Consider the following 27693-nt stretch of genomic DNA (forward strand, 5'->3'; position numbering starts at 1 on the left):
GACCTGTATACCTTAGTGTAATGTTTTCATAAGATTTACTTAAAGTGCGTGATGTCAAAGTAATTTTTGATAATCGTGATGACATCATATTACTGATGAAGGCAATTTTAGTACTGTAATTTACTAAATATTGAATGAAAATGTTATTTTAGAAGTGTTATAGGATAAATAGAATTCGCTACTCATATTTTTTAATATGTAAAATATCAATCTCGTCTAGTTAATCGGTATTTGTCTCGGCATAGCCTCGACAAATACCGATTAACATAGTCTCGGTTGATATTTTCCATATTAAAAAACACTTGTGAAATATCCTCTATTTATTCCTGGCATCAGTTTCAACCTTGGATTTAGACTACACAGTTTTTTAAGCACAAACCAGGTGTTACTGATATGCATTTTCATCTCACCCACACTCTAATGCATTAATATAATGCATCCTACAGATGTGTTGTATGACATTATTCACAGCCAAATAAGGCATACATTATTATCTCAAGAGTTACACTGTTAGTAATATATAGAGACATTGTTGGTTAAGATATTTAACCATTATACTCACATAGCAATATTCTAGATGTATGCATGCACATTTAATTTAACAGGTACTGATTCAGAATAGCATAAAAACCAACCAAAAAACAACAACTGACGCATTAATGCATGAAATAAACGAGTTATGCATTGTTATTAACAAAGAAGGATGCATAATTTGTTTTGTTTTTTTCTATCTCACACGAACTACAAACTTTTAGTAATATTTATTTAGGAGACAAAAAAAAAAAAAAAACCCCACAAAAAAACTAACATTAATGTTATTTAGCCTTACTACAGCAACTGTCTGCCTGTATTACACACGGAAGGTATATTGTAAAACTGAATAGCTGTTAATTCAGAAAGAAAGAAAGGAATGTTTGTTTAACAACACCAGCTCATTTTAAATTACAGCTATTTGGTGTCTGAAATATGTTATATGCTTATTTTAGCACTTGATTGAGAGACAGACGAAACCTGTTACTAATAAAGAAGGATGCATAATCTGTTTTGTTTTTTTCTATCTCACACAAACTACAAACCTTTAGTAATATCTATCTAGCAGACAAAAAAGAAAAGAAAAAAACTATAGCTATTTGGTCTGAAATATGGTTATTTTAGCACTTGATTGAGAGACAAGTGAAACCTGCTGCCACTAAATGGGCTATGGTTGTATGGCAGTGATCTACTTCATGCAAATGGCCCAATTTCAAATTGCCTGAAAATATACTCATGGAAAAATGTTCCTGTGAACCAAATAAAATCGTCTCAAACCAACTTGGAACCTCTGTGGTATATGAGCATGTAAAAAAAATTCGGATCGAACCAACTGTTACTGTAAATTTTGTAAATAAGTAAAATTTGACAAAGATGATGACATCAATATATTTGTGCAAAATCATCTATATAATGTTTAAGATTGATTGAAATTAATGAAAAAATTAATAAATTATTGAAAATGGTTAGATTTTTCCTTTAGTACTGTCAAACATAGAGCCTATTTTGTTTAGTTCAATGCACAGAAACCTTTTATCATGAGAATAACATTCATTTGCTTCAAATTCGTCATATCCCACTTTTTATATTTTGGTATATAATTAATTAAAGTTAACTTTCTTCATTTTGAGCTAATGCTATTTAAAAGAGGAACACACACACACATGCAGTGTATGTATATTTCAAGATACAGAATCGGTGTCTTTAGTACATCAACTGCTGTGTGCCCATGCCTTTAATAGCTGTTGATTCAGAAACGTTACCGGGTATACTTCCTAAAAAATGTAGGCTCTGAATTTTCACTCACATTAAACACACACACACACACAGACACACACACACACACACCTAAAATGTCCATGTACCTGCTTATGTTCACAAACACATGCATGCACACACAGACAAAGACACAGACACACATACTTAAAGCCATCATTCGTAGGATAAAATCAGCAAATACATCAAGGGCAGACAACTAGAACTGGTTAACTTATGTCCCCTCTTGGCACAAATGAGAGTAGTCCACTAATTTGCATTGTTTCTCTCTTATTTTCAACTGTTTTGCTTGCTGTTACAAGCAGATACAACACAGACGTCTCCTAAATGTTGCCATTGGCAAAATTACCCGGTAGGGCCTATCTAAAATATTCTGAGTAGGTTACAATGATATATTTGGCCAGCAACATGTTAATATTTCGATGAATATTGGTGGTCGGGTACTAAGATTGGCCCTAAGGTTATGGTCTAAACTGGCAGCCCCCATTCAGAATGGATGCAAAGCATCAGCAGAAACCATATTGTAAGTTTTAAAAGAATATTATGGAAATTTTTTGACAAACAGTGGAAACACTGTATAGACGATTAAAAATCTGGAATTGCTGATAAATTTTGGAAAACATTAATCTCTGTATACATGTAATAAAAACAATGCAAACCTACATGTATATAAATAGATACATTTCGAATAATTAAATTTTAAATAATTGCTTTGCTTTCATTTAGGATCTTTCAGGATAATTTAAAGTATAAAACTTGTGTTTCTCAAAATTGTGACTGGACATATCTATTTTAGTTGTCAACCCTTGATATCATAGACTATATATATATATATATATAAAAAACATCTTCCAAATCAAATGGACCAAGCACGTAATATTCTAACTATTAAAACTTCTAAATACAGCTGTTGTCAATGAAAACCCTCTTTCTCAAACACCATCTTCAAGGCCTCAAGGATGTTCAACGAGACATGTTTTGGCTTTTTCAGTTCCGGGTCAATCACAAAGTCTCTATGATTGTGATTGGATGACTTTTTACCTCCAAAAGTCACAAAATCTCTATCGGTACAATAGACACCGGTGCACACTAGAATGCTCTCACACTTTTCAGCAAAGTTTTCATCACTATCGATCATGGTTGATCCTATATCATCCTCGTCACAGTCATCTGATGCATCGGTTTCCGTGGTTACATCCGTGATCTGTTGACCACTGGCCTGGGCCATGGCTTGCATTGGTACAGAGTTGGAAGACATGAGTTTTTTGTGAGATCGTGCTCTCTTTTGTAGATATCGGTTGTACAGATTGGCACCATATATATCAGTCTCTGGGTTGTCTCTAGCAGATTAAAAAACAAAAAATTTAAATGTTTTATTCAGATTAATTCTCAAGTAACAAAAACAAACATCATTCAATCATGGTTCAAGCTTTTGGATGTCTCTAGTAGATTTAAAAAAAGAATTTTTTAATAAACCCCAACAATATGATTTTAATTTATTTCTAATAACTAAAACATACAAGTTGAACACAAAGTTTGGAGAAGTGGGTTTCTTTAGGACATGCTAATCTTTTTAAAAAAAATGGTCATGACACTTGTATGTTATATAATATTATAGACAAAATATTTGGGGTGTCATGATACACCGATGAATCGATGCATCACGATACTGCTGCTGATGATACGATACACTATACCCTTGTTTGTATATCAATTCCTATTTCAATTCTGTATTCATTTACCAACACCATTTTGTACTGGTATGTACCTATAGACAGGTAATTTCCGTAACAGAAAAAAAGATAGTGGATAGAGAATATGTGCTGCTTATGTCAATATTTCTTTAATGTTCTACATTGAAACTGTGTTTATTTACTTTTAGCAGGTTTATTTCTTACTTTTAATTCCCTTCACCAAAATCAGGTATCGCAATACATATCGTATTATAGTATCGTGATACATATCGTATCAAGAGGTAGGTATATCGTAATACCCCTACAAAATATTGACAATAGTAGCTCATATTTGAGGTGGGTTTAATTCTTTATTAATATACATAATCGAAAATATACTACGTACATGTGTACAAGCAGTTAGTAAAATATATTTTACTTTTCTTATAAGTTATTTATAGACAGTTGACAATAATAGTTTATAACTGTGGGTTTTGTTTTTCTTTTTTAATATCACTTTTTCTAATATACATATATGTATATATACTATACTCAATCTGTAAAATAATATTTTACTTGTCTTTTGAAGATAATTAAAACAATATCTTGGACTCAAGAACGAAAAAACCTAACCCATATATGAGCCTTCTCACAAAATATAATTTTTATCAGCTGATATATATTATTGATGATAATAGCAATTAAAAAAATCACCTACCCTATACAATATATTGTCTTGATTCCATTTATTCCCATTTGCTTGGCCTGTTGTCTCAACATATGATCTGCATGGTGGTATGTGATTTCACTCGGTTTACCTATCAAAGCAGTGTACTTCAATTCATAACCAGTGATTTTCTGAAGAAAAAAAATTAATAAAGAAATAAAATAAAATATAATATCATATTTAAAATAAAAATTGAATACATCACAGGCACGTACTTGATACAGATTGGTGTATATACATGTATAGCTAAATTTGATATATACAGTAGAATCTCATTGGCTCGACCTTGGAAGGGTCAATCACACTGCAGCGCTCGAACCAAAAACAAAGTTTTTTGTTCGATAAACCCTTATATTAACTGATGATGGGTCGAACGTGTCCAGGGTCGACTATAAGCCTTCGTTCGAACTAAATTATCAGTCTCGTCTGTGTTATTAGCTATATTTTCCTCGAACTTGTGATCCATTAAATATCAAATGGAAAACCACCGAAAAGGACCAACAATTGCCGCACTTGTGCAGTTGGTTATTACAACCTTCGGATTAATTATTTAGGCAGAATGAGCTATAGATGAATCGGAGAATCGCAACAATAGCCATACAATCCTTTCTTTACCATACATGTCATGTTGTGTGTTAAGCGGCTATTGGTAATGATCTTTCAAGTTCAGCTAGTGTTACGGAACCTGTTCGATGAACCGTGATACTAATCAAGCAATTAGTGCACAAAATGGCCTTGGCGTGAAGCATTACTCTGAACACGTCTACAAGACCAGTTTTAAATGAAACAATGGGCGAGTTACTCAGCTTGCATCACTTCAGCACCAACACATTTAATTAATACTGACAAGGGCTTCCGCATCACACAATCGGAGTAATTTGTAATAAATCCTTTCACTCTGATATTTTGCTACATAACACAATTGGTGAAATTTTTAAGTTTGCAGTTACTAAAATAATATGTATCTAATTCAACTTTCTAACTGATATTACGGAAATATCCGATGTTGACCGAATGGTTCGGGCGAACTACCTGATGGGTCGAACACTTTCTCGAGCACTGATTGGGTTCGAGCCAATGGGATTCAACTGTATGTATATATACATATATATTTATATATCATTAAATTTAACATATTTCCACAATATTTTGCCATTTCCTGTTCATACTTATTACTTTTATTGCCTTTAACATGTATTTATTTGTGACACATATTGTGTTCCCCCTACTATAAATATTTATTTTGCCATCTGCTGCCTACTAAAGAACTCTGGATGTATACCGGTTAGGTTATGACACAATCTAGCTATTGACACTGGCAGATACAATACTACTGACAGAGAAAATAGATTATGTTTAATTTGTGATAAAGATATTGAAGATGAATTTCATTTTGTACTGGTATGTCCATTTTATAGTGAGTTAAGAAGGTCATATATTAAACCCTACTATTGGAAAAACCCATCTGTTTACAAATTTATTCAACTATTTTCTATTAATAACATTAAGCAGTTACGCAATCAAGCTACCCAGTTAAGAAACAACAATATATAGTTATCTTACTTATTTATTTACTTATTATAATGATTATGAATTATTTATTTATTTACTTATTTATTTATTTATTGTTTACTTACTTTCCATTGTACATTATTTCATTATGTGTTGCCATTGTTCACCTGTGTATTTGTGTAGTTATGTATTTATGTATTTATACATTTTCTTGATTTAACTTAATTATGAGCTTTATAGCTTAAAGTAAAAAAAAGAATGAATGAAAATGTTAATATTTGTAAACAGCATTATTAGCCTGAAATGAGTTTCTTTAAATTATGCTCATTAAATATGAGCACTGGAATTTCTGCTTTTTCTAAAATGTTTCAGACTTTGTACAAGTCTAGATACATGTAGGAGGGTAATCTATTTATAACTACTTCCTATACAAGGCTACTTCTTTGTTAATTAGATTACCCCTATTTTCTTCGCTGCATTACAGACAAACATAAAATTGTGAGTGAAAAGAAGAATGGTGAATGAATAAAGTTAGAAACTATATCATATGTAGTGAAAAAAACAAACAATTTAGGGATTAAAAGAATTTAATAATAATAATAATAATAATAATAATAATAATAATAATAATAAAATAAAATATTTTTTTTTTTAAATAATAATAAAATAACTGAACTTTAATTTTTCTATTGATATAATTATACAGGTATATATTTTAAAACTATATAATTATTTGTTACAGCTTTCTTAAAAAAAATTCACTTTATGAGAAATAAAGTTACATTTAACTACATTAAGTTACTAAGATAACAAGCAAAATACAAATAGCATAATTTGGGGGTTTTCAATTAAGTAAACAAATGTGACAATGTATTAAAAAAAAGAAGCTTTTAAATGCTGCAATCTTCTCTCAAACTGTTATAATATCATAATATATGGATGCAAAATACAAATATCAATTTTTTTTCAGTCCATAAAACCTGATATTGCCGTCAATGACAGTCAATAATTGATAAGTAACGGTATATAATTTCAGTTTCAATAATGTAAGATATTGTAGCTTTAAGAGAGTCCTACAGAACAATATTTCAAAATCAGAACTTGTTTCACATTTCATTTACCAAGGTAAGCATTTGTTCAGTTACATGAACTATATTTACATAATCTAATCAATTTGACAGTATTTCCAGCAAAGTTCAGTGACCTAGCATGGTCTGGACATGGGTGGAGAAGGGGGGGGGGGGGGGGGTGTGTGTAGGGTTTGAATATAAATCTAGCGAACACTTTTGTCTACATATTTCCTAGACATCAATATGAATAGAACACTGCACTTCAAAAAAAAATTCTTTTAGCTTCACCAGGAGTGGGGAGGGGGGAGTCATCCAAACCACCACCAAACACTCTCAGCCTAAACTAAAAATTATTTTTTATCCGCTTTAAAAAAAAAAAAAAAAAAAAAATATTAAAAAGACCATAAAACTGTCTCTTATATTCACTTATGTCTACACAGTAATTATTTTACGGTAAAGAGTAATAAATTGCTGGGTTAAGCTTGTCAAATTATGACAATTTGGACATTATGAAGTTTGAATAACCAGGACTGTTATACAGAAGTCAAGAAAGGACAGCACACCGAAAATCTTTAAGGTTAAGCAAAATTAAATTTAAAATAAAAAATATATTTTACGGTAAATCATTAAAGAATAGGGTCCTAAATTCACAAAGCTCTCTTGGTCAAAATCACACCATCTCTATAAATCTTTTTGCATTGCACTGCAAGACTCACAAAGTTGCGAGTGTTTAGTGAATTTAGGCCCCAAGTATGATTGTGTAAACTGAGACAGTAAAACCAAACACTGAAACCAAATGTGAAGAGTACACCAAAGACACGTTCGTTCGCCAGTTAGGAGTGAATAAAATGTCACTGGGTCAGCTGAGAGATAAAACAAGTCCCATGCCAATGACTTTGTATGACCCTATCTAATACATGTGTTATTAAAAATACAACCAAGGTCTATTTAAAGAAAAACTAAAAATATTTTGTATCCGCTTTAAAAAAAACCAAAAAAAAAAAAAACCCATAAAACTGTCTCTTATATTCACTTACGTCTACACAGTAATTATTTTATGGTAAAGAGTAATAAATTGCTGGGTTAAGCCTGTCAAATTTGAGGACATTATGAAGTTCAAATAACTGGGACTGTTATACAGAAGTTTAGAAAGGGCAGTGCATCGAAAATCTTTGACCGTTATTTGATCTTCATAAGATTACACAGGTCACTCTGATAACTACTGTAAACTGTTTACATTAAACAAAGGAATTTTTTGTGTGTGTTTTTAATTATCTAACTGTATTATGTAACCGTTTATTATACTGCATAAGAAAGAAATGGATCTTTATCAATTACGAGTACGTGCACATATAAGCGTAACTTAGACATAGGAATGATATCTGGAGTAGGGGCACAATCTCTAGTTAAGGGGGTCACAGATTCTAATGGGTGGATATCTGGAGATGGGGCACTATCTCTAGTTAAGGGGGTCACAGTTTCTAATGAGTGGGTATCTGGACGGGGGCACAATCTCTAGCTATGGGGGTCACAGTTTCTAGTGGGTGTGTATGGGGGGCACAATCTCTAGTTAAAGGGGTCAGTTTCTAGTGGGTTGTTATCTGGAGTGGAGGCACAATCTCAAGTTAAAGGGGTCACAGTTTCTAGTGGGTGGGTATCTGGAGACGGGGGAGGGGGGGCACAATATCTAGTTAAGGGGTTAGTCTCCTAGTTGATGGGGGTGAGATGGGAACAAACCAGATTTTTACCTTTATATCTAGTATGATAAAAAAACAAACAATTATTTTCATCCCCAAGTTATGGGATCTGTGGCCCCCCTACTCAACCCCAGTTCCTAGTAGCCCGCTAAAGCATATAGCTTTCTTACTTGTGCATGCATGTATCTTGTTTTATACATCAATGAGAATTCACTATAGATTATTTTTTAACCTGCTCAAGCAGCCACCTGTCTAAAAAGACCATCTAACAATTCTCTGGACATGATAAATTTATTGTATATAATATGACGCCAAAACGATAGTGCAAGAATTGTCCGTCATCCACCTTTCGTAGCTGCTTAACACTGGTCTAACTGTCGCATACATTTTTGAGCCTCTTAGTTTATTGCCAAAAGCCTGTGACCGAGTTTCTTTTAACTACAAGATTGACTGATATGTGGTAAGGGATTACTAATACGTCCATGGGCAAAACAGTCTCACTATAACACAGGACAGGTCAAAAGACTGATTCCCATCAAACAACTGGCTGTATTTCTCCAAATCACAACCAGAGCACTACTAAATGTCGTTAATTTAGAAATAGTATTCATAGTGGTGACAGCTGTTTCATTATCTGGTGCTCTGGTCCAAATGTAACACATTCAATATATACTATACCAGTTGACAGTTAATAGTAATGGTCTATATATATATGGTACATTGGCCTTGGAGGTGTAGTGGTTAAGTAATAAGACTTACAGCTGGTAGCTATTGGATTTGCATATACATTTAAGAACCATAGGTTGACTTTAGACCGGCCTTGGTGGTGTCATGGTTAAGCTATCGGACATAAGGCTGGTAGGTACTGGGTTTGCAGCCCGGTACTGGCTCCCACCCAGAGCGAGTTTTAACAACTCAGTGGGTAACTCACTAACCACTAACAACTAATCCACTGTCCTGGACAGACAGCCCAGATAGCTGAGGTTTGTGCCCAGGACAGCATGCTGAAAGTGACACACAATTTATGTTTAAGCAGCAGTGTCCTTTGCAGACAGGTGGCTATTACAAAAGGTTGAGTTGTATATTTAAAGTGTGTCCTTACCAAATACAAACTTTCCAAGCAGTTCAGAAAACAACCATGACCAAATCTGAAAAACAAGAAAAACAAAATGTGTTAATTTTCAGTGAGCAGAACATTGTTTAATAAACTGTAATGTGAAAAAAAATGTTACGATATAACTTACCCATAATATTGATATTATAAACCCATTTGATATTTACCATTATTAACTTGCTTTAGGATCGATTCCTGTCAGTGGACCCATTGGGCTATTTCTCGTTCTAGCCAGTGCACCACGACTGGTAGATCCAAAGGCCATGGTACATGTATGTGCTATACTTTCTGTGGGATGGTCCATATAAAAGATCCCTTGCTACTAATGGACAAATGTGGCTGGTTTCCTCTCTATATTTCAGAATTATCAAATGTTTGACATCCAATAGCCTATGCTTAATAAATATGTGCTCTAGTGGTGTCGTTAAACAAAACAAACATTTTTTTTTTTAAACAAACACCTAAGCTTTCTGTCTGGCCAGTGTGAGTTAATGAATTAGTGACTACATTTACATGAGAGGTGTTGGTGTAGTAGCTGTATACACCAACTTGTTGAAACTCACTCTAGGTGGGAGCCAGTATCTCTTTTGGAGCCAATGGCTCAAAGTCTGTTTTGTTTAATGACTCCACTAGAGCACATTGATTTATTTAATCATCAGCTATTGGATGTCAAACATTTGGTCACTTTGATATATAGTCTAAGAGAGGAAACCAACTTCATGTTTCCATTAGTAGCAAGGGATCTTTTATATGCACCATTCCACAGACAGGATACTGCATACCACGGCCTTTGTTATACCAGTCGTGGTGCATTGGCTGGAACGAGAAACAGCTGAATGGGCCCAGTGACAGGGTTCGACCCTAGACCGACCGTGCATCAAGCGAGCGCTTTACCACTGGGTTACGTCCCACCCTATGGTCTAAGAGAAGAAACCCTCTACATTTTTCCATTAGTAGCAAGGGATCTTTTATATGCACCATCTCCCAAACAGGATAGAAAATACCAAGACCTTTGCTATACTAGTTGCGGTGCACTGGCTACAAAGAAATAGCCCATTGGACCCACTGACAGGGATTGATCCCAGACGATCCCGCATCATGCAAGCGCTTTACCACTGGGCTACGTCCTGCCCCTTTCCAATCGTTTAAGCAGTACACCAATGAGGCTGGTAAATGTAACATACATGTAGAACGTTGACCTAAGACTTGTGTAAACAGAAACAAATGTGCGTAAATATACATATGCTGCAATGTCTATCAATAATCAATCTTGTACACTGTATAGTAGATATGTTAAGACTTGAAGGAAAGGAAATTCAATGTCTGTTAACAACACCCTCAGTATGATGTTTAATTAGCATCTGCTTATCTAATACATGTATATGTAGTAATTGTGATACTTGGTTCTCTAACTAGAAATATGTTATGCATGTAGATGCTGGGTTGATATGCCATTGTTGGTTTCAATCCAGACAGTACATAGCTATGTTGGAAGTAATAAGACTTCTATATAGCCTTTGTTTTCCACTAATAACTAGAATTTAACCTACATTCGTTCCAACCAGTGCACCACTGCTGGTTAAAGGCTGTGGTATGTGCTATTCTGCCTGTGGGAAAGTGCATATAAAAGATCCCTTGCTATATTAGCAAAAAATGTAGTTGGTTTTCTCTGATGACTACGAGTTAGAATTATCAAATGTCTGACATCCAATAGCCGATGATTAATTGATCAATGTGCTCTAGTGGTGTCATTAAACAAAACAAACAAACTTTTTTCAAACTACATGTACTGTCCTGAACAGACAGCCCGGAAAAACAACTGAGGTGTGTGCCCAGGACAGGCACCTTGAACCTTAATTGGATATAGAAAGAAGAAGTATGAACAATTATTATTTAACCCAAAATGAAACAGTGGATGATTTTTTTTTTTTTTTTTTGCAGTGCCATTAACAGTCATTCATTAATAGCAATTTTTTTTAAATTAATTAAACATTGACATATGACTTACTAAACATTCATACATGTATATGATTTGTAAACATTCATTCATGGACACAAAATTTCCATTCATAATTATTAAACCATCACTAATTCACTAAATGTTCTATCATGACACTTTATTAATGATGTTCATGATGGCGTGCAATCCATGCATACACCCACCCACCCATCCATTCCATCACTCCATTCATCCATCGCAAAATTCCCCCCCAAAAAAACACCTCCTAACCTATCCCTCCTTCCCGTCCCTCCATCCAGGTTTCCATTTAAAACTGGTTATATGATATGGGTTACGATATATCCATCTGTGTATACCAATGAAGAAAAAAACCTCTGCAAAAGAAAACCCAATACTGCATATATGCAGTCCCTCCATCCAGGTTTCCATTTAAAACTGGTTATATGATATGGGTTACGATATATCCATCTGTGTATACCAATGAAGAAAAAAACCTCTGCAAAAGAAAACCCAACTGTGTATACCAATGAAGAAAAAAACCTCTGCAAAAGAAAACCCAATACTGCATATATGCAGTCCTAAGAATTTGATGTTAGGACCAGCCATGCAAGGCTTACGAAAGTGTAAAGCAATTACGTAGTAATTCAGTAAGCTTTGGGTATCTCCTCCTAGACTTTCAGCAATGCCTCAGCCTACACAGAGTTCATGTGAGCTATCAGTTTCCACAGCAGCAGTGTTATGAACCTAAAGAGAACCTACATGTTACACATGGATGTGATAAAACATTGCCAGAGGTCTGATTATTAGCACTATATAATATCACATTTAGATAATTATCTGTTGGAGCCATTCTCCATTTGGATATATATGCATGGTTCCAGACATCTGTTGAAATTAGACAACACATGATAGAAAAACTATCACTCTTAAAGAACAACAGGTAAAGCCAATTTCCTACCATTGCCCCAAACAATTTCAATAATAAACAGACTATTTTTGGTGAAAGGTCAACCAAAAGTTAAGCTAAATTTAACCTGGTAATGGTATTTGGAAAAATAGATTTTGTTATAAATTTAATTTTAATTTTTAATTTCCTTTTCTTCTTTTTTAACTTTTAAATTGCACATACAATATATAGTCATTTTATTATTGCCAATTTTAATTTTTTTATTATCCACATAATAAAATACAAAAATTACTATGAACAGATAAGACATAAAACAAATACAAGATATGTGGTGGATGTAACAATACATGTATGTTAATATTGTGAGAAATTAACCTATTTACTAGCCTAATTAAAATGAAGTACTTATCAATACACTAGTGTCTGAATAAAATATTTACTTACAAATATTAAAATATGAATTCAAACATATAAATTACATCTACAAGTACAATCAAGCTGTGTTAAGCAGTCATCAATGGAAGATATAAAAAGTGGTCTAAGACAGGTGGTTCCTTAATATAGGCCTACAGGTAGATTTGTATTACAGAGATCAGTTTATACTATATATATATATGTATATGTCAAAGAATTTAGGAAAACAGCAAAGTAGCATCTTAAGACAATTGACTGCTTGAAACAGGTTGAAACAGGTTGAAACAGGTATATTGAGTGTTTGCATTAAAATGATTTGGAAGAACAGTAAAGTGTCCACCTAATTCAAGTGGCTGTTCAATTAAGGTATCATTCACTATCATTTGGGAAAACCTTTACTGTGGTCTGTAAAGACAGGTGGCTGCTTAATACAATTTATTGGTACTACATTTATATCAGATGACTTGAGGAAACGTTTAGGTGGTTCTTTTAAGACAGGTGTCTGCTTAATACAATTCACTGATACTACATTTATATCAGATGACTTGAAAGATTAAGGAGGCTTCTTAAATCAGGTGGTTGTTTTACAGAGGTGGTCACTTTAGCTGATGAATCAGTGTTCTATTTTTAAAAGACTAAACTGGCTAGATGTACGCTGCATATTGTACATGACTGTGTATATGAAAGTGTCTGTTTAGAAAATAAAAAAGAAACACAATCAGGAAACACTTTTGTTCTACAGTATAACGTAAAACCGTTAAGTGTTAAGTTGGTCACGACAGTGCATGTAAGTTAAAGTAACAGTAAACAAAAGATAGCAGTTACGTAAGTTATTTGGAAGCATACTAACCTACGTGCTGCAAGTTTTTTCTTATATCACATGCTTGTAAACATTTTGTTTGTGACCCAGAAAAAAAACCCACTCTTCGCAAACAAAACATATATATCTAGACTGGATCTAGGTCAAAATGCTCTACAGGTTAACTGCTTGTCTTCGTTGACTGCTTGTCTTCGATACAGGACAATGGATTCCACATGTTGGGAATTATGCACTGACAAAATAATTTTCACACTGCGTGAAATAAAATATCATGTTATTACACTTGAAATTTAGGTTTTTTGGAAAAACATTATGTCACAGTGAATACTGTATTAGACAGAACAAAATGCTGGTGACATGTTTTTTTGTGTGTGTAATTATCAACAAAACAGGATTGGTTGATATTTAATGGCAATTGATCTGCAGAATGTGAAGTGATCAATACTCTACCCAATGCTTGATTAGTTGAACTGGGAAACTCTGGCAGTTCAAAAATAGAGACAAAAATAACACAATTTAAAAATAGTGCCCCTTTTTTATTTACTTCATTTTGTAGGAATGATTCCAGTTAGGATATGCAGTGTTGAAAGGGGAAGGGTTAACAGTTGATCCCTGCATCTACAACTTGATGCCATATATTTGTAGTGCCCCCCTGCCCTGGAATTGGTCACTGGCGAAGTCAGAGGCTAAGTCCGGGGTGGGCATCCCTGAACCTCTGTGGATATGGGCACGTAAATAGAGTTCCCAATTCCTGATATTCACTGAGGTTTAATGAGTTGCTTCACATTTTGGAATGGTGTCAAAGGGGCACTTCTCTTCTCCTAAGATAGAATGTTAAACATTGTCTGCTATGCAGACCCAGCTATGTAAAAACAATAGTGGTGAGATACTTAGAGGGTAGGTGTAAGACCACTACACCCTCTTCTCTCTCACTAACCACCAACCAACTAACAACTAACCTACTGTCCTGGACAGACAGCCCAGATAGCTGAGGTGTGTGCCCATGGCAGCGTGCTTGAACCTATGGCTATGTACAAACAATAGTGGTGAGATACTTAGAGGGTAGGTGTAAGACCACTACACCCTGTCCTGGACAGACAGCCCAGATAGCTGAGGTGTGTGCCCAGGACAGCATGCTTGAACCTATGGCTATGTAAAAACAACAGTGGTGAGATACTCAGAAGGTAGGTGTAAGGCCACTACACCCTCTTCTCTCTCACTAACCACTAACATACTGTCCTGGACAGACAGCCCAGATAGCTGAGGTGTGTGCCCAGGACAGTGTGCTTGAACCTATGGCTATGTAAAAACAACAGTGGTTAGATACTATTTAGAGGATAACTACTGTATTCTATTCCACTAAACATCTACTGTAAACCGTGAAAAAAGTGCGTGCGTATATATTTCGCGTTGTTCGCATCCAACCTTATGTCGCGAAATTAATACGCACGCACTATTTTCCAGTTTGAAGTGTGCTTAAAGTGATGTCTCGATTTTCTTTTTGATGATTTTTATTGAACAAGCTAACATACACTGTGACTAATTTGTTTTGTTTTGAAATATTTTATTGAGAATAAAATTCACAAAAAAGATTCACTCAACAGGCACAGCCTATACACGAGCTCTCCTTGATGGCGACTAATCGTTAATTGTTTTATGTAACTTCAATCGATAGCGACTAATCGTTTATTGTTTTATCTACCAAAGGGTGTTAACAGTTAACAACTGAAGCTGTGAGTTGTGATTCTAATACAGGTGAGGTGGGTAGGGCCTAATCCCCTCTATAGACCCTGTACCAGGCATAATTGCTTGATGTAGGATAACAGAATATTGATTTACAGACAGTAATGTTATACCAATTACAGTGACCTGTCTTTATCCACTTTTTTTTTTGAACTGTCAACGGTCGTTCGCGAAATTTACACGTCGCGAACATGCGCTAAGGTATACATTCGCGAAAAAAACATGTCACAATATTAATACGGTTTACAGTAATTTGGAGCAATCCTATCTGTTAGGGGTGAGACGTAGCCCAGTGGTAAAGCGCTCGCTTGATGCGTGGTCAGTTTGGGATCGATCCCCATCGGTGGGCCCATTTCTCGTTCCAACCAGTGCACCACTAGTACATCAAAGGCCGTGGTACAGTGTATGTGCTATCCTGTCTATGGGATGGTGCATATGAAAGATCGCTTGCTGCTAACCAAAAAGAGTAGCCCATGAAGTGGTGACTGCAGGTTTCTTCCCTCAATATCTGTGTGGTCCTTAACCATATGTCCGACACCATATAACCATAAATAAAATGTGTTGAGTGCGTCGTTAAACAAAACATTGCCTTCCTTCCTTCCTTCCTTCCTTCCATATAACCAACTGTATTTAAAGAATAATTAATAGTATATTCTTCTCCTAAACATCTAATCCATCTGTCTTGAGCAGCTACATTAGTACCTGAACTACACGATAATAATAATAATATAATTATCCCTAAACACTTCCACTTGCCTAAAGGGGACACATGATGATAACTAAACAATTATCCCCAACATGCAATTTAGAACGGTACCCTTCTACTTGTCCAAAGAAACAACCTGTATAAAAATAAAAATTATGTATTATCCCCTAACACCTGATTTAGTTCCACTTGTCTAAAGCAACCAATTGTATTTTTATAAATCTAATATACTCTGCAAGATAAATCCACCTGTATTAAGCAACCACTTATACTTCGAGGATAATGAATTATATTCTTCTCCCAGATATCTAATTTACATTGTAATGCAATCCCATCAGTCTTTAACGTTTCTTCTGTTTAACGACACCACTAGAGCACATTGATTAATTAATCATTGGCTATTGGATGTCTAACATTTGGTAATTCTGACTCATAGTCATCAGAGGAAACCCGCTATAGTTTTTCCTAACGAAGCAAGGGATCTTTAATATGCACTTTCTCACAGACAGGAAAGCGCATACCATGGCCGTTGACCAGTTGTGGTGCACTGGTTGGAACAAGAAAAACCCCAATCAGTTGAATGGATCCACCGAGGTGGTTCAATACTGCGAGGCAAGCACCTCAAGCATGCACACAACCAACTGAGCTAAATCTCCCCCATCTGTCTTATGCATCCACCTGTATTAAGATAACTACATTATTTTCTCCAAACATCCACAAAGGCCGTGGTATGTGCTATCCTGTCTATGGGATGGTGCATATAAAAGATCCCTTAATGCTAATTGAAAAGAGTAGCCCATGAAGTGGCGACAGTGGGTTTCTTCCCTCAATATCTGTGTGGTCCTTAACCATATGTCCGACACCATGTAACCGTAAAAATGTGTTGAGTGCATCATCAAATAAAACATTTCCTTCCTTCCTTCCAAACATCCAATTTACAAGGGAAAGATGGACGGATGTCGGGATGGACAGAGAAACAAATGGTGGGATGGACAGAGGGATATGGATGGATGGATGGATGGATGGATATAGGCTGATGGATAGATGGCTGTCTGGCTAGTTTGAAAGATGGAGGGCTTTACAGATGAATAGAGATGGTTAGGATGGAGAGATTGAGAGACAGATGGAGAGATTGAAAGATGGATGGATGGATGGATGGATGGACAGCTAGTTTGAAGGATGAAGGGCTTGACAGATAAATAGAGAGATGGTTGGGATGGAGAGATTAAGAGACAGATGGAGAGATTGAAAGACAAATGGATGGATGGATGGATGGATGGATGGATGGATGGACGGACGGACGGACGGATGGATGGATGGACGGACAAATGAACATGCATGAGTAGAAATAAAACATATTTTTATAAATAAGTTTATAACATCCTTAACATTCTTGTAATTTTACATTCTTTGCATTAAACTGACATCTATATTTATACCTGTATGTTGATAACTTAAGTTGCCTCCAACATATCACAAAGAGTTACCTGATAACTTCTTACAGTTAAAAGGCAGAAACACGCTGTGGAACAGGCTGCCTGTCAGTGCACAAAAGATACACCAACAATATTAAACATGATAACCATCGCACTAAAACTGTTCACGGCATAGCTCTCCAACTATTTTACGATACAATCAGGATTAGTCATGGGGAGAGTTTAGGTAGCAGTACACCAGATAGTATCTCACTGGGTCAAAGTTCGACATGCACCCAACTTTTCATTCCACAGTTAATGCTACCAGTCCTGCCATTGGTGGTAACTGTGACAGGGTTTGTTGTCATAAACTGTTGTTTTACAGATAACTAAGTTAGTCAAAGACATTTCTCGTTATGTCTAAAACAAGCAGTTTAACATCCAATTTGTTTAAAATTTACTTTAAGGGTGTATACTACCAAATAAAATCCCATAGACAACAATAGTAACATATGTGGTTAAAACTCCTACCTGCAGCGTATTAATCGACATAAATGCCACGGATATAAATACTACTACCCGTGACCCTTAAAATGAATCAGAAAACATTGGGGGTCAAGCTGCTCATTTCTGAGATAATGGGTAGCGTCTATGACTACCCTAGTTCCACACAAAATATGAGTACCTTTTTTTTACAGGTACCCCATACATGTTTCAAGCACAAGGCTACTTACTCAGAGCCCTCAAAAGTACCCGGTCTCCGGCGGCAAATCGTCGCCTGAAACAGCGTTTGCCGCCGCCTACTTTTCGTTGATGGTAAAAAAAAAAGTGCTTTCTCTTCTTTAATAAAGTCTCCTACAAAAGGAATCCAAACAAGGTGCCAAAATAGTTGTTTATTTGTCTTGATTTGTGCTAACAGAGGCCATGAGAATGCATCTCAGAGGTTCGAATTTTCAAATGTTTCTCAGGGAGGGCCCCCAGACCCCCCGCTTCGTCCCCTGCTATCATTACTGTTGTAGCCTGCTACTTTTTAAACTATTGAGGGCCGTGCTTACTTGACACAGTGGTCCTAGATGACATAAAATTGCATACATTTGTGTCCCAGGTAAAACAAAATAGTTTCATCACACTCACATTTATCACCAATTACAGGACTTGTGGTGTTCATTTCTCTGTCAAAGTTGGGTGCACCCCGAACTTTGACCCTGCCGAAAGTTATTTGGTTTAGTACAACCTTAAGGGTGAGAGCTGGTAGTACTTCTATCCATGGTGTATATGTTGACTGAAATACTGCGACTTAGCCTCATATGCTATTATTGTGTGATTTGATTTGGTGGAGTGCACCCTTGAGGAGTGGGCTTCTCGCTCCAGCCAGTGCACGACTGGTGTATCAAAGGCCGTGGTATGTGTTATCCTGTCTGTGGGATGGTGCATATAAAAGATCCCTTGCTGCTAATTGAAGAGTAGCCCATGAAGTGGCGACAGCGATTTTCCTCTCTCAATATCTGTGTGGTGCTTAACCATATGTCTGACGCCATATATCCATAAATAAAATGTGTTGAGTGCGTCGTTAAATAAAACATTTCCTTCCTTCCTGAAAATTGCGAGAGCGATACTTTGGTTTGTGCGTTGCTCGCTTCAGCATAGTTTGCGTAACCCATTTTTCATTGGCGCATTGAATTTTTTACGACATCATTTACGTTCATGAAAGGTTACGTCAAAACGAAATGAGTTACCTGAATTTGTTTTTGTGTCACTCATAAATGGATTACACAAATATTCAGTTAGCAGAGGCCTGAGGAGGGTTACTAAATCTTAATGTCAAAAAGGCCCTAGGATTTATAGATTTATTTTTATTTATAAGATTTATACCACACATTAATGTGAAAAACATGTGTTAAATAAAATGTTTAATCTTTTAAAAAAAAAATTCTAAAGTTAATCCCGTTGGCTCGAACACCAAAGTGCTCAAGAAAGTATTTGACCCAACCATTCGGTCAACATCGTGTGAATGTAACTAGGGACCTCGTTTTTTGGTTTGAGTGTTGCGGTGTATTCGACCCTTTCGAGTTCGACCCAACGAGATTCTACTGTATTTTGTTTTGGTATCCTAGAGGCCTTTTTGAATCTTGGAGACTTACTTGGGAATGATATCCTCAAATATATTTTGCATTTAATATTTACCTCGGAAGAGGTGCTTCTGCCATCCACAAGAGATCCATATTGCAAGCTATAATAGGTAGATGGGGGTGTATGGTTTGTTTCGGAGGTGACATCGGTTTCCCATCCGTCATGAGAACGTCTATTATCAGCTGGAGATTGGTCTCCCATCTGACAGGTTCTCCAAACAGTATCACAGCTGAAATACATTATATATCACATATCATACAGGTTCTCCAAATAGTATCACAGATAATATACATTATATCACATAGTATCAGACAGATTTTTCAAATAGTATCACAGCTGAAATACATATTACATAGTATCAGACAAATTCTCCAAATAGTGTCAGAGTGGAAATACATCATATCACACAGTCTCACACAGGTTCTCCAAATAGTATCACAGCTGAAATACATTATATCACATAGTATCATACAGGTTCTCCAAACAGTATCACAGCTGAAATACATCATATCGCATATTATTACCCATATGGTTAAAAATATCTTGGTACATATCAAAGTGATACGTCCCACTAGAACACCAAGTGGGACCTAACACTTCGACGTTACATGATGACGTCATCGATTGGCGCACTACAACCTTTCAAGTTATAGGAACGCCAACCAAACGAGTTGAGAGATATAAATTAAGATCGATTATGGGTAATAAATAGGATATCAAACTACCTACTATTTCGAATCATGTTTATGTCCCTCGTGAAATAATTTTCATTGCCACTCGTTAAAGCTCATGACAACTGAAAATTATTTCACTCGGGCCGAAATGGAAGCTTGTTTAATATTCTATAAGTATCACACATGTTCTCCAAATAGTATCACAGCTGAAATACATCATATCACACAGTATCACACAGGTTCTCCAAACAGTATCACAGCTGAAATACATCATATCACACAGGTTCTCCATAACAAAAGGTATCACAGCTAAAATACATCATATCACATAGTATCATACAGGTTCTCCAAACAGTATCACAGCTGAAATACACCATATCGCATATTATTACCCATATGGTTAAACATATCTTGGTACATATCAAAGTGTCCCTCGTGAAATAATTTTCATTGTCACTCGTTAAAGCTCGTGACAACTGAAAATTATTTCACTCGGGCCGAAATGGAAGCTTGTTTAATATTCTATAAGTACCACACATGTTCTCCAAATAGTATCACAGCTGAAATACATCATATCACACAGTATCACACAGGTTCTCCATAACAGAAAGTATCACAGCTAAAATACATCATATCACATAGTATCACAGGTTCTCCAAACAGTATCACAGCTAAAATACATTATATCACCTACATGTAGTATAAAACAGGTTAACCAAATAGTATCACAGCTGAAATATATTATACACATAGTATTACACAGGTTCTCCAAATAGCATCACAGCTGAAATACAATATATCACATAGGTTCTCCAAACCGTATCACAGCTGAAATACATTATATCGCATAGTATCACACAGGTTCTCCAAACTGTATCACAGCTGAAATACATCATATCACAGTATCACACAGGTTCTCCAAACCGTATCACAGCTGAAATGCATATAATTAATTTTAATAAGATTCCTGTACGTGAACCTCAATATTTTGTTACAGCGCATGTACAGGAATCTTATAAATAACAAAGGCTGCCTCCGTGAAAAGTCTACCATTTAAGAATTTTGTGTATATAATGGATTTGGATTAAATATTAAAGAAATAAATGCCTTTTGGGGATTTTTTAGGAGGCAGATTTCTATTTCACCTGCTAGGTATAAAACAAATGTATTGCTTCTTGCATGTTGCTATTTTAACCGCAGTATACACTGTTCAGTGATTAAAATGGGAATCAAATATATTTAAAAATTAACTTACCTTCTATTCTTGGAAAGTACTTTTCAAAGGCACAAGGCTGGAAAAAAAGTCGTTTTGTATTATTTACTGTCAGTAAATGCAAATTTTAAAAGTGTTTCTTTAAACTAACTTTATGCAATAATAGTGGGCTGGTCAGTACATATATGTCTGGGTGGAAAAACAACAACAAAAAAACAACTAAGCAATTACATGCATATTTACAAATAAGTGTGTAAGGTCATTTTTCAAAAAATCATTTGAAATAATTAATTAATAATAATAATAATCTTTATTTAAACAAGGTGGTCACATTCAGTACAAATACAGTTAGCCTTAAAAAAACAAAAAAAACAGCTTTAGATCTCAATAATTTGGGCACAACAGAGACTTCAGTCTGTTCTGATGGAAGGTTGTTTTAGTTCAGTACTGTCATTAACAGCTGCTGTAGAGTTGTCAATATTCACAAATGTATTTTAAGCTATTTTAATGTAATTAAACTTAACATTTAAGTGGTTTTGAGGTGAAATATTTTTAGGTCAGCATGTTTGTAGTTAATTTGGACATTATTACAGCGGTGGGATTTGGTGAACCGTAAAAAAAGAGGAAATCTAGAGGGGTCCCAGAAATTCTTGAAATCCTAGGTTAAAATCTGTGCTATCCGACACATTTTGGAGAAAAGGACGATTAAAATGTGAGGAAATGCAATGTTTCATGAGAGGAAAACAACTGATCCGAGGAGAATTCTGACCCTTGTTATTATTTTGGCCACAAACATTTATCGCCTCAACTTTGATGCAATCTAAAGCCCTGACAAAGATCACAGTTTCATACATTTATATTATACACGGCCCCACTTATGTATTCATAAATTCACAAACAACAACCTCAGCTATCAACAACCTGGTCAAGCTGTTTCGACAATAAAATTATGACTCAAGAAAACAAGGTAATTGTTTTTTTTACAACTTACCGCTGCCTTTCTGCGAGTGTGGTCAACCATGTCCAGATTAGTATACACCTGTCTAAGCTGCTCGACCGTGGTCACATGCCGAAACCCGAGACATTTGGCAATCTCGTGAATTGGACCTTGACCCGACACTAGGACATGCTTCTCGTGGAACTGGGTGAACATCTTTACTGGACTGTGTGACATAACAACCTGATCTTGGGAAACCTGGGTAAACAACAAAAATAAAAAACTATAGTAATTATATACATAGATGAATATATACAGGGTTCATGTACTCTTTCTAATGGACCACATCATCTCATTACTTTTTTGGGGGGGGGGGGGGGGGGCGGCGAGATGTAGCCCAGTGGTAAAGCGTTCGCTTGATGCACGGTCGGTTTGGGATCGATCCCTGTCAGTGGGCTCATTGGGCTATTTCTCACTCCAGCCAGTGCACCACGACTGGTATATCAAAGGCCGTGGTATGTGTTATCCTGTCTGTGGGATGGTGCATATAAAAGATCCCTTGCTGCTAATCTAAAAGAGTAGCCCATGAAGTGGCGACAGCGGGTTTCCTCTCCCTATATCTGTGTGGTCCTTAACCATATGTCCGACGCCATATAACCGTAATTAAAATGTGCTGAGTGCGTCGTTAAATAAAACATTTCATTCCTTCCTCATTACTTTTCAATGATTTTTTTAAAAAAGGATTTTCAAGGAGTCTTTTGAAATCATCAACATAATATTTTGATGTTTTGATGCAAACAGTCTCTCTTCTTATATTGTTTAAAAAAACAAACATTTTCATTTTTCCATGACCCAACACAAAATTCCATGATTTTCCAGGCCTGGAAAATCATAAATGCAATTTTCATGACTTTCCAGGATTTGTATGACCAATATGATACATGCACAGTGTATCTAAGCTCTTTGAAAATTTAGCTTTATATATTGACAATTTTGTACATAAATATCTTGGCCTTAAGATATTGGCCCATACCAACCAGTGCCCCACATCTAGTACATCGAACATCATGGTATGTACTGTCCTGTCTATGGAAAATTGCCTATTTAAATGGTCTATTGCTGTTTTCTGGTAGGAATGTCGAAATAATCATATGTTCAAGGTTTAAGCTGTTGTTCATCAAATTGCCATATGTCAATCAAAGTTGAATTTGGTGAAAAAATTTCATTACTAATTTGCCAAAAGGTTAATTTGAAAATTGTCTGTCGTTTATAGATGTATCACCATTTGGCAACTGATTTTCTTTGAAAATACCCCAGATTGTTAATGTTTTATGGGCTTCAGCCTAAACCATGTATGTTAACACCCAAAAACAGCCATATTTCGCAGTGTGCCGAGGTGTCATAATAAAAAAAAAAAATTAATTCCCTTGAGCATCTATCCCAAATAAACCGGCCTCGGTGGCGTCGTGGCAGGCCATCGGTCTACAGGCTGGTAGGTACTGGGTTCAGATCCCAGTCGAGGCATGGGATTTTTAATCCAGATACCGACTCCAAACCCTGAGTGAGTGCTCCGCAAGGCTCAATGGGTAGGTGTAAACCACTTGCACCGACCAGTGATCCATAACTGGTTCAATAAAGGCCATGGTTTGTGCTATCCTGCCTGTGGGAAGCGCAAATAAAAGATCCCTTGCTGCCTGTCGTAAAAAGAGTAGCCTATGTGGCGACAGCGGGTTTCCTCTAAAAACAGTGTCAGAATGACCATATGTTTGACGTCCAATAGCTGATGATAAGATAAAAAAATCAATGTGCTCTAGTGGCGTCGTTAAATAAAACAAACTTCTTCTTCTTCTTCTATCCCAAATAATTGGGGATTTAGTCCAAATGTTAAAGTTTGTTTTCTTTAACAGCATCACTAGTGCATACTGATTAATTAATTTATTTATTATTTATTTTTAAAAATATTTATTGCCCCAGATATTTAATTAATTACCAGCTATTGGATGTCAAACATTTATTAATTCTCACACGTAGTCTTCAGAGCAAACCTACTACATTTTTCTATCAGCAGCAAGGGATCATTCATATGCACTTTCCTCTAGACAAGACAGCACATACCATGGCCATTGATCCATCAATTATGGGGTACTGGTTGAGTAGGAAAAACAAAATAAAACGGCCTGCAGACAGCCCAGATAGCTGAGTTGTGTGTCCAGGACGGTGTGCTTGAACCTTAATTGGATATAAGCACGGAAATAATTTGAAATGAATGAATGCAGAGGAGGTTGAATCCTATGACCCATGAACGTCAGGTGAGTGCTCTACTGACCGAGATAGTTCAATGACAGACGTTCCATTTCAGGTTCAAAAGGTTAAACGGTTAATCTTTCTTTGTAGGCCCGGCTTCAACTTCTGTTTTAATACACTCGAAGGTACTATTCTGTGGAAGTATGTATAGACCATTGCCATTTTTGCAAAAACAGGAGTAGACTATAGGTGGGTTTGGGTTTTTTTTATGTTCTACTCTAGACCGTACATGTATGTAGTAATAAAATAAAGTTTGTATTGTTTAACGACACCACTAGAGCATTGATATATTAATCATCGGCTATTGGATGTCAAACATTTTGGTAATTCTGACTCGTAGTCAACAGAGGAAACCTGCTACATTTCTTAATGCAGCAAGGGATCTTTTATATGTACTTTCCCACAGACAGGAAAACGCATACCACGGCACCTCAAGCGTGCGCTCAACCGACTGAGCTAAATCCCACCCTGTATGTAGTAATGTACAATTCAATAGACAAAAAGTACTTTGTGATATTTACATTTAATTTTTCAAACGATAGGACATAAAATAATTGTTTTGTTTTTGTGTTTGGATTTTTTTGTGGGTTTTTATTTTTCCAAAAAAGTTTATTTCCATGAAATACCACATTTACATCCGTGTTATATACCCACCATAAAATAATTGTTAGTAATTTCATAATAAAACAAAAAGCTAGATTTTCATCCAGATTATTTTGGGTGTGTGGGGGGGGAAATTTTATTTTTTATTTTATATTTTCAAGATACCTAAACAACAACTTTTAGCCACTAAAACCCTCCAAAAAAAACGGCCTCAGTGGCGTCGTGGTTAGGCCATCGGTCTACAGGCTGGTAGGTACTGGGTTCAGATCCCAGTCAAGGCATGGGATTTTTAATCCAGATACAGACTCCAAACCCTGAGTGAGTGATCCATAACTGGTTCAGCAAAGGCCATGGTTTGTGCTATCCTGCCTGTGGGAAGCGCAAATAAAAGATCCCTTGCTGCTAATCGGAAAGAGTAGCCCATGTAGTGGTGACAGCGGGTTTTCTCTCAAAATCTGTGTGGTCCTTAACCATATGTCTGACGCCATATAACCGTAAATAAAATGTGTTGAGTGCATTGTTAAATAAAACATTTCTTTCTTTCCCTCCAAAAAAACAGTGGTGAGTCTTTATCCTCAGGGAATGCAGAACTTTTGCATTTATTTTATTATGGCCTAACAAATAAAACGAAGCAAATGTAAACAAACACATATCTCACCTGAATACCCAGCCAATCAGACAGCTGCTGTGCCTTCTTCTGTCTTAGCGTGTTTCCAGCATTAGTAACAAAGAGACAGGGAACACGAAAGTTGCCGTGCCTGTCCGTCAGTGCGACAAACGCCTCCTTGGCAGAAGGTAGGAGACGTTTTCCCCGGACGATAACACCATCAATATCAAAAAGGAATCCAAATTTGGATAAAGCACACCTCTGCAAACAGAAAACATTTAATATACAGGTACACATACATGTAGTTATGTAATTAAAAATAGTTTACATATTTTATATAAAAAAACTAAACAATTCTCTTAAAGATAGAAACTTTTTTTATTAATAAAGATGATTAAATTTGTCGAGTAGTAAGAAGAAAATATTAATTATCCAGATCATGACATACATGTACATTTTAATTTTTAATTTGTAAATAAATAAATAAATTGTGTCACTAGCTCAGCGCTCGCCTGAGGTGCTTGTGTTGTCGGATCGAACCACATGGGTGGACTCACTCCCTGATTCGGGTTTTTTCCATCACAACCAGTGCATCATGACTGATATATCAAAGGCTGTTTTATGTTTTGTTAAGTCTGTGGGAAAGTGCATATAAAAGATTCCTTGCTGCTAACGGAAAAATGTAGCAGGCTTCCTCTAAGTTTATGAATGAAATCATCGGCTACTGGATGTCAAACATTTGGTAATTTCGACATATAGTCTTGGAAAGGAAACCCACTACTTGTTTCCATTAGTAGTAAGGGATCTTTTATATGCACCATCCCACAAACAGGATAGCACATACCACGGCTTTTGATATACCAGTTGTGGTGCACTGGGTAGAGCGATAAATAGCCCAATGGGCCCACTGAAGGGGATCGATCTCAGACCAACCACACATCAAGCAAGAGCTTTACCACTGGGCTACGTTCCACTCCAAATTTGATATTCTTGAATGCATTATCCAACAGAATATGCGTGGGATCAATTACATGCACATGTAACATGTAATTGTTTTAATATGGTAAATATACCTACATGTGTGACTAATAATGCATTCATATATATGGGTTTTATTACCCATATGGTTAAAAATATCTTGGATTATAATAAATGTTTCATGTACATGCCACTAGAACATAAAGTGGGATGTAACACCTCGACATCATACGATGATGCATTTATAATTGGTGCACTACAATCGTGCCAGAATGTTAGTCAAATGAGTTCACTGACATACAGTAAAGCAGGCAGTGTTTCTGCCAGAAAGACATTTTTGGGTATGGCGCAATGGAATTGAATGCAACCACAGTCAACAGGGGGTATGGAGGGCCTCCCCCTGAAAGAAAATGGGTTACGTTTAGGATTAGCGTTAAGAAACTCATACAGTAATGATAAGAGTACTGTAATTAATTTTGTCAAAAGCTCGACATAAACAACAAATCTGCCAAAAAAATTTGATATGGCACCATACCTATTTTACCCACTGGCAAAAACCCTGGCAGGGAATGTTAGTGAGTATATATCTAATTAAGTGACATATAACAACATAAAATTTTAGCTAGGTTGTTATTAGATTAGAAATTTAAAAAAGAATAAGCTTATGTTGTAGGATCAACTGA

At 35.8% G+C, this 27693-nt stretch overlaps 1 protein-coding gene across 1 annotated transcript in view; it reads right to left on the reverse strand.

The window, feature by feature from the left end:
- Positions 1–254: 254 nt before the first annotated feature.
- The window catches only part of LOC121368051 (haloacid dehalogenase-like hydrolase domain-containing 5), a 33427-nt gene continuing 5988 nt past the window's right edge, over positions 255–27693 (reverse strand). Inside the window, exons 2-8 of the mRNA XM_041492567.1 lie at positions 26084–26293; positions 22573–22776; positions 21624–21660; positions 19749–19923; positions 9588–9633; positions 4198–4337; positions 255–3146 (exon numbers count right to left, since the gene is read on the reverse strand). Coding sequence (XP_041348501.1) covers positions 2720–3146; positions 4198–4337; positions 9588–9633; positions 19749–19923; positions 21624–21660; positions 22573–22776; positions 26084–26293 — 1239 coding nt within the window. The 3' untranslated portion in view covers positions 255–2719. The remainder of the gene's footprint in view (positions 3147–4197; positions 4338–9587; positions 9634–19748; positions 19924–21623; positions 21661–22572; positions 22777–26083; positions 26294–27693) is intronic.

The sequence above is a fragment of the Gigantopelta aegis genome, chromosome 3, assembly GCF_016097555.1.
Source record: "Gigantopelta aegis isolate Gae_Host chromosome 3, Gae_host_genome, whole genome shotgun sequence".
NCBI classification, from domain to species: domain Eukaryota; kingdom Metazoa; phylum Mollusca; class Gastropoda; order Neomphalida; family Peltospiridae; genus Gigantopelta; species Gigantopelta aegis.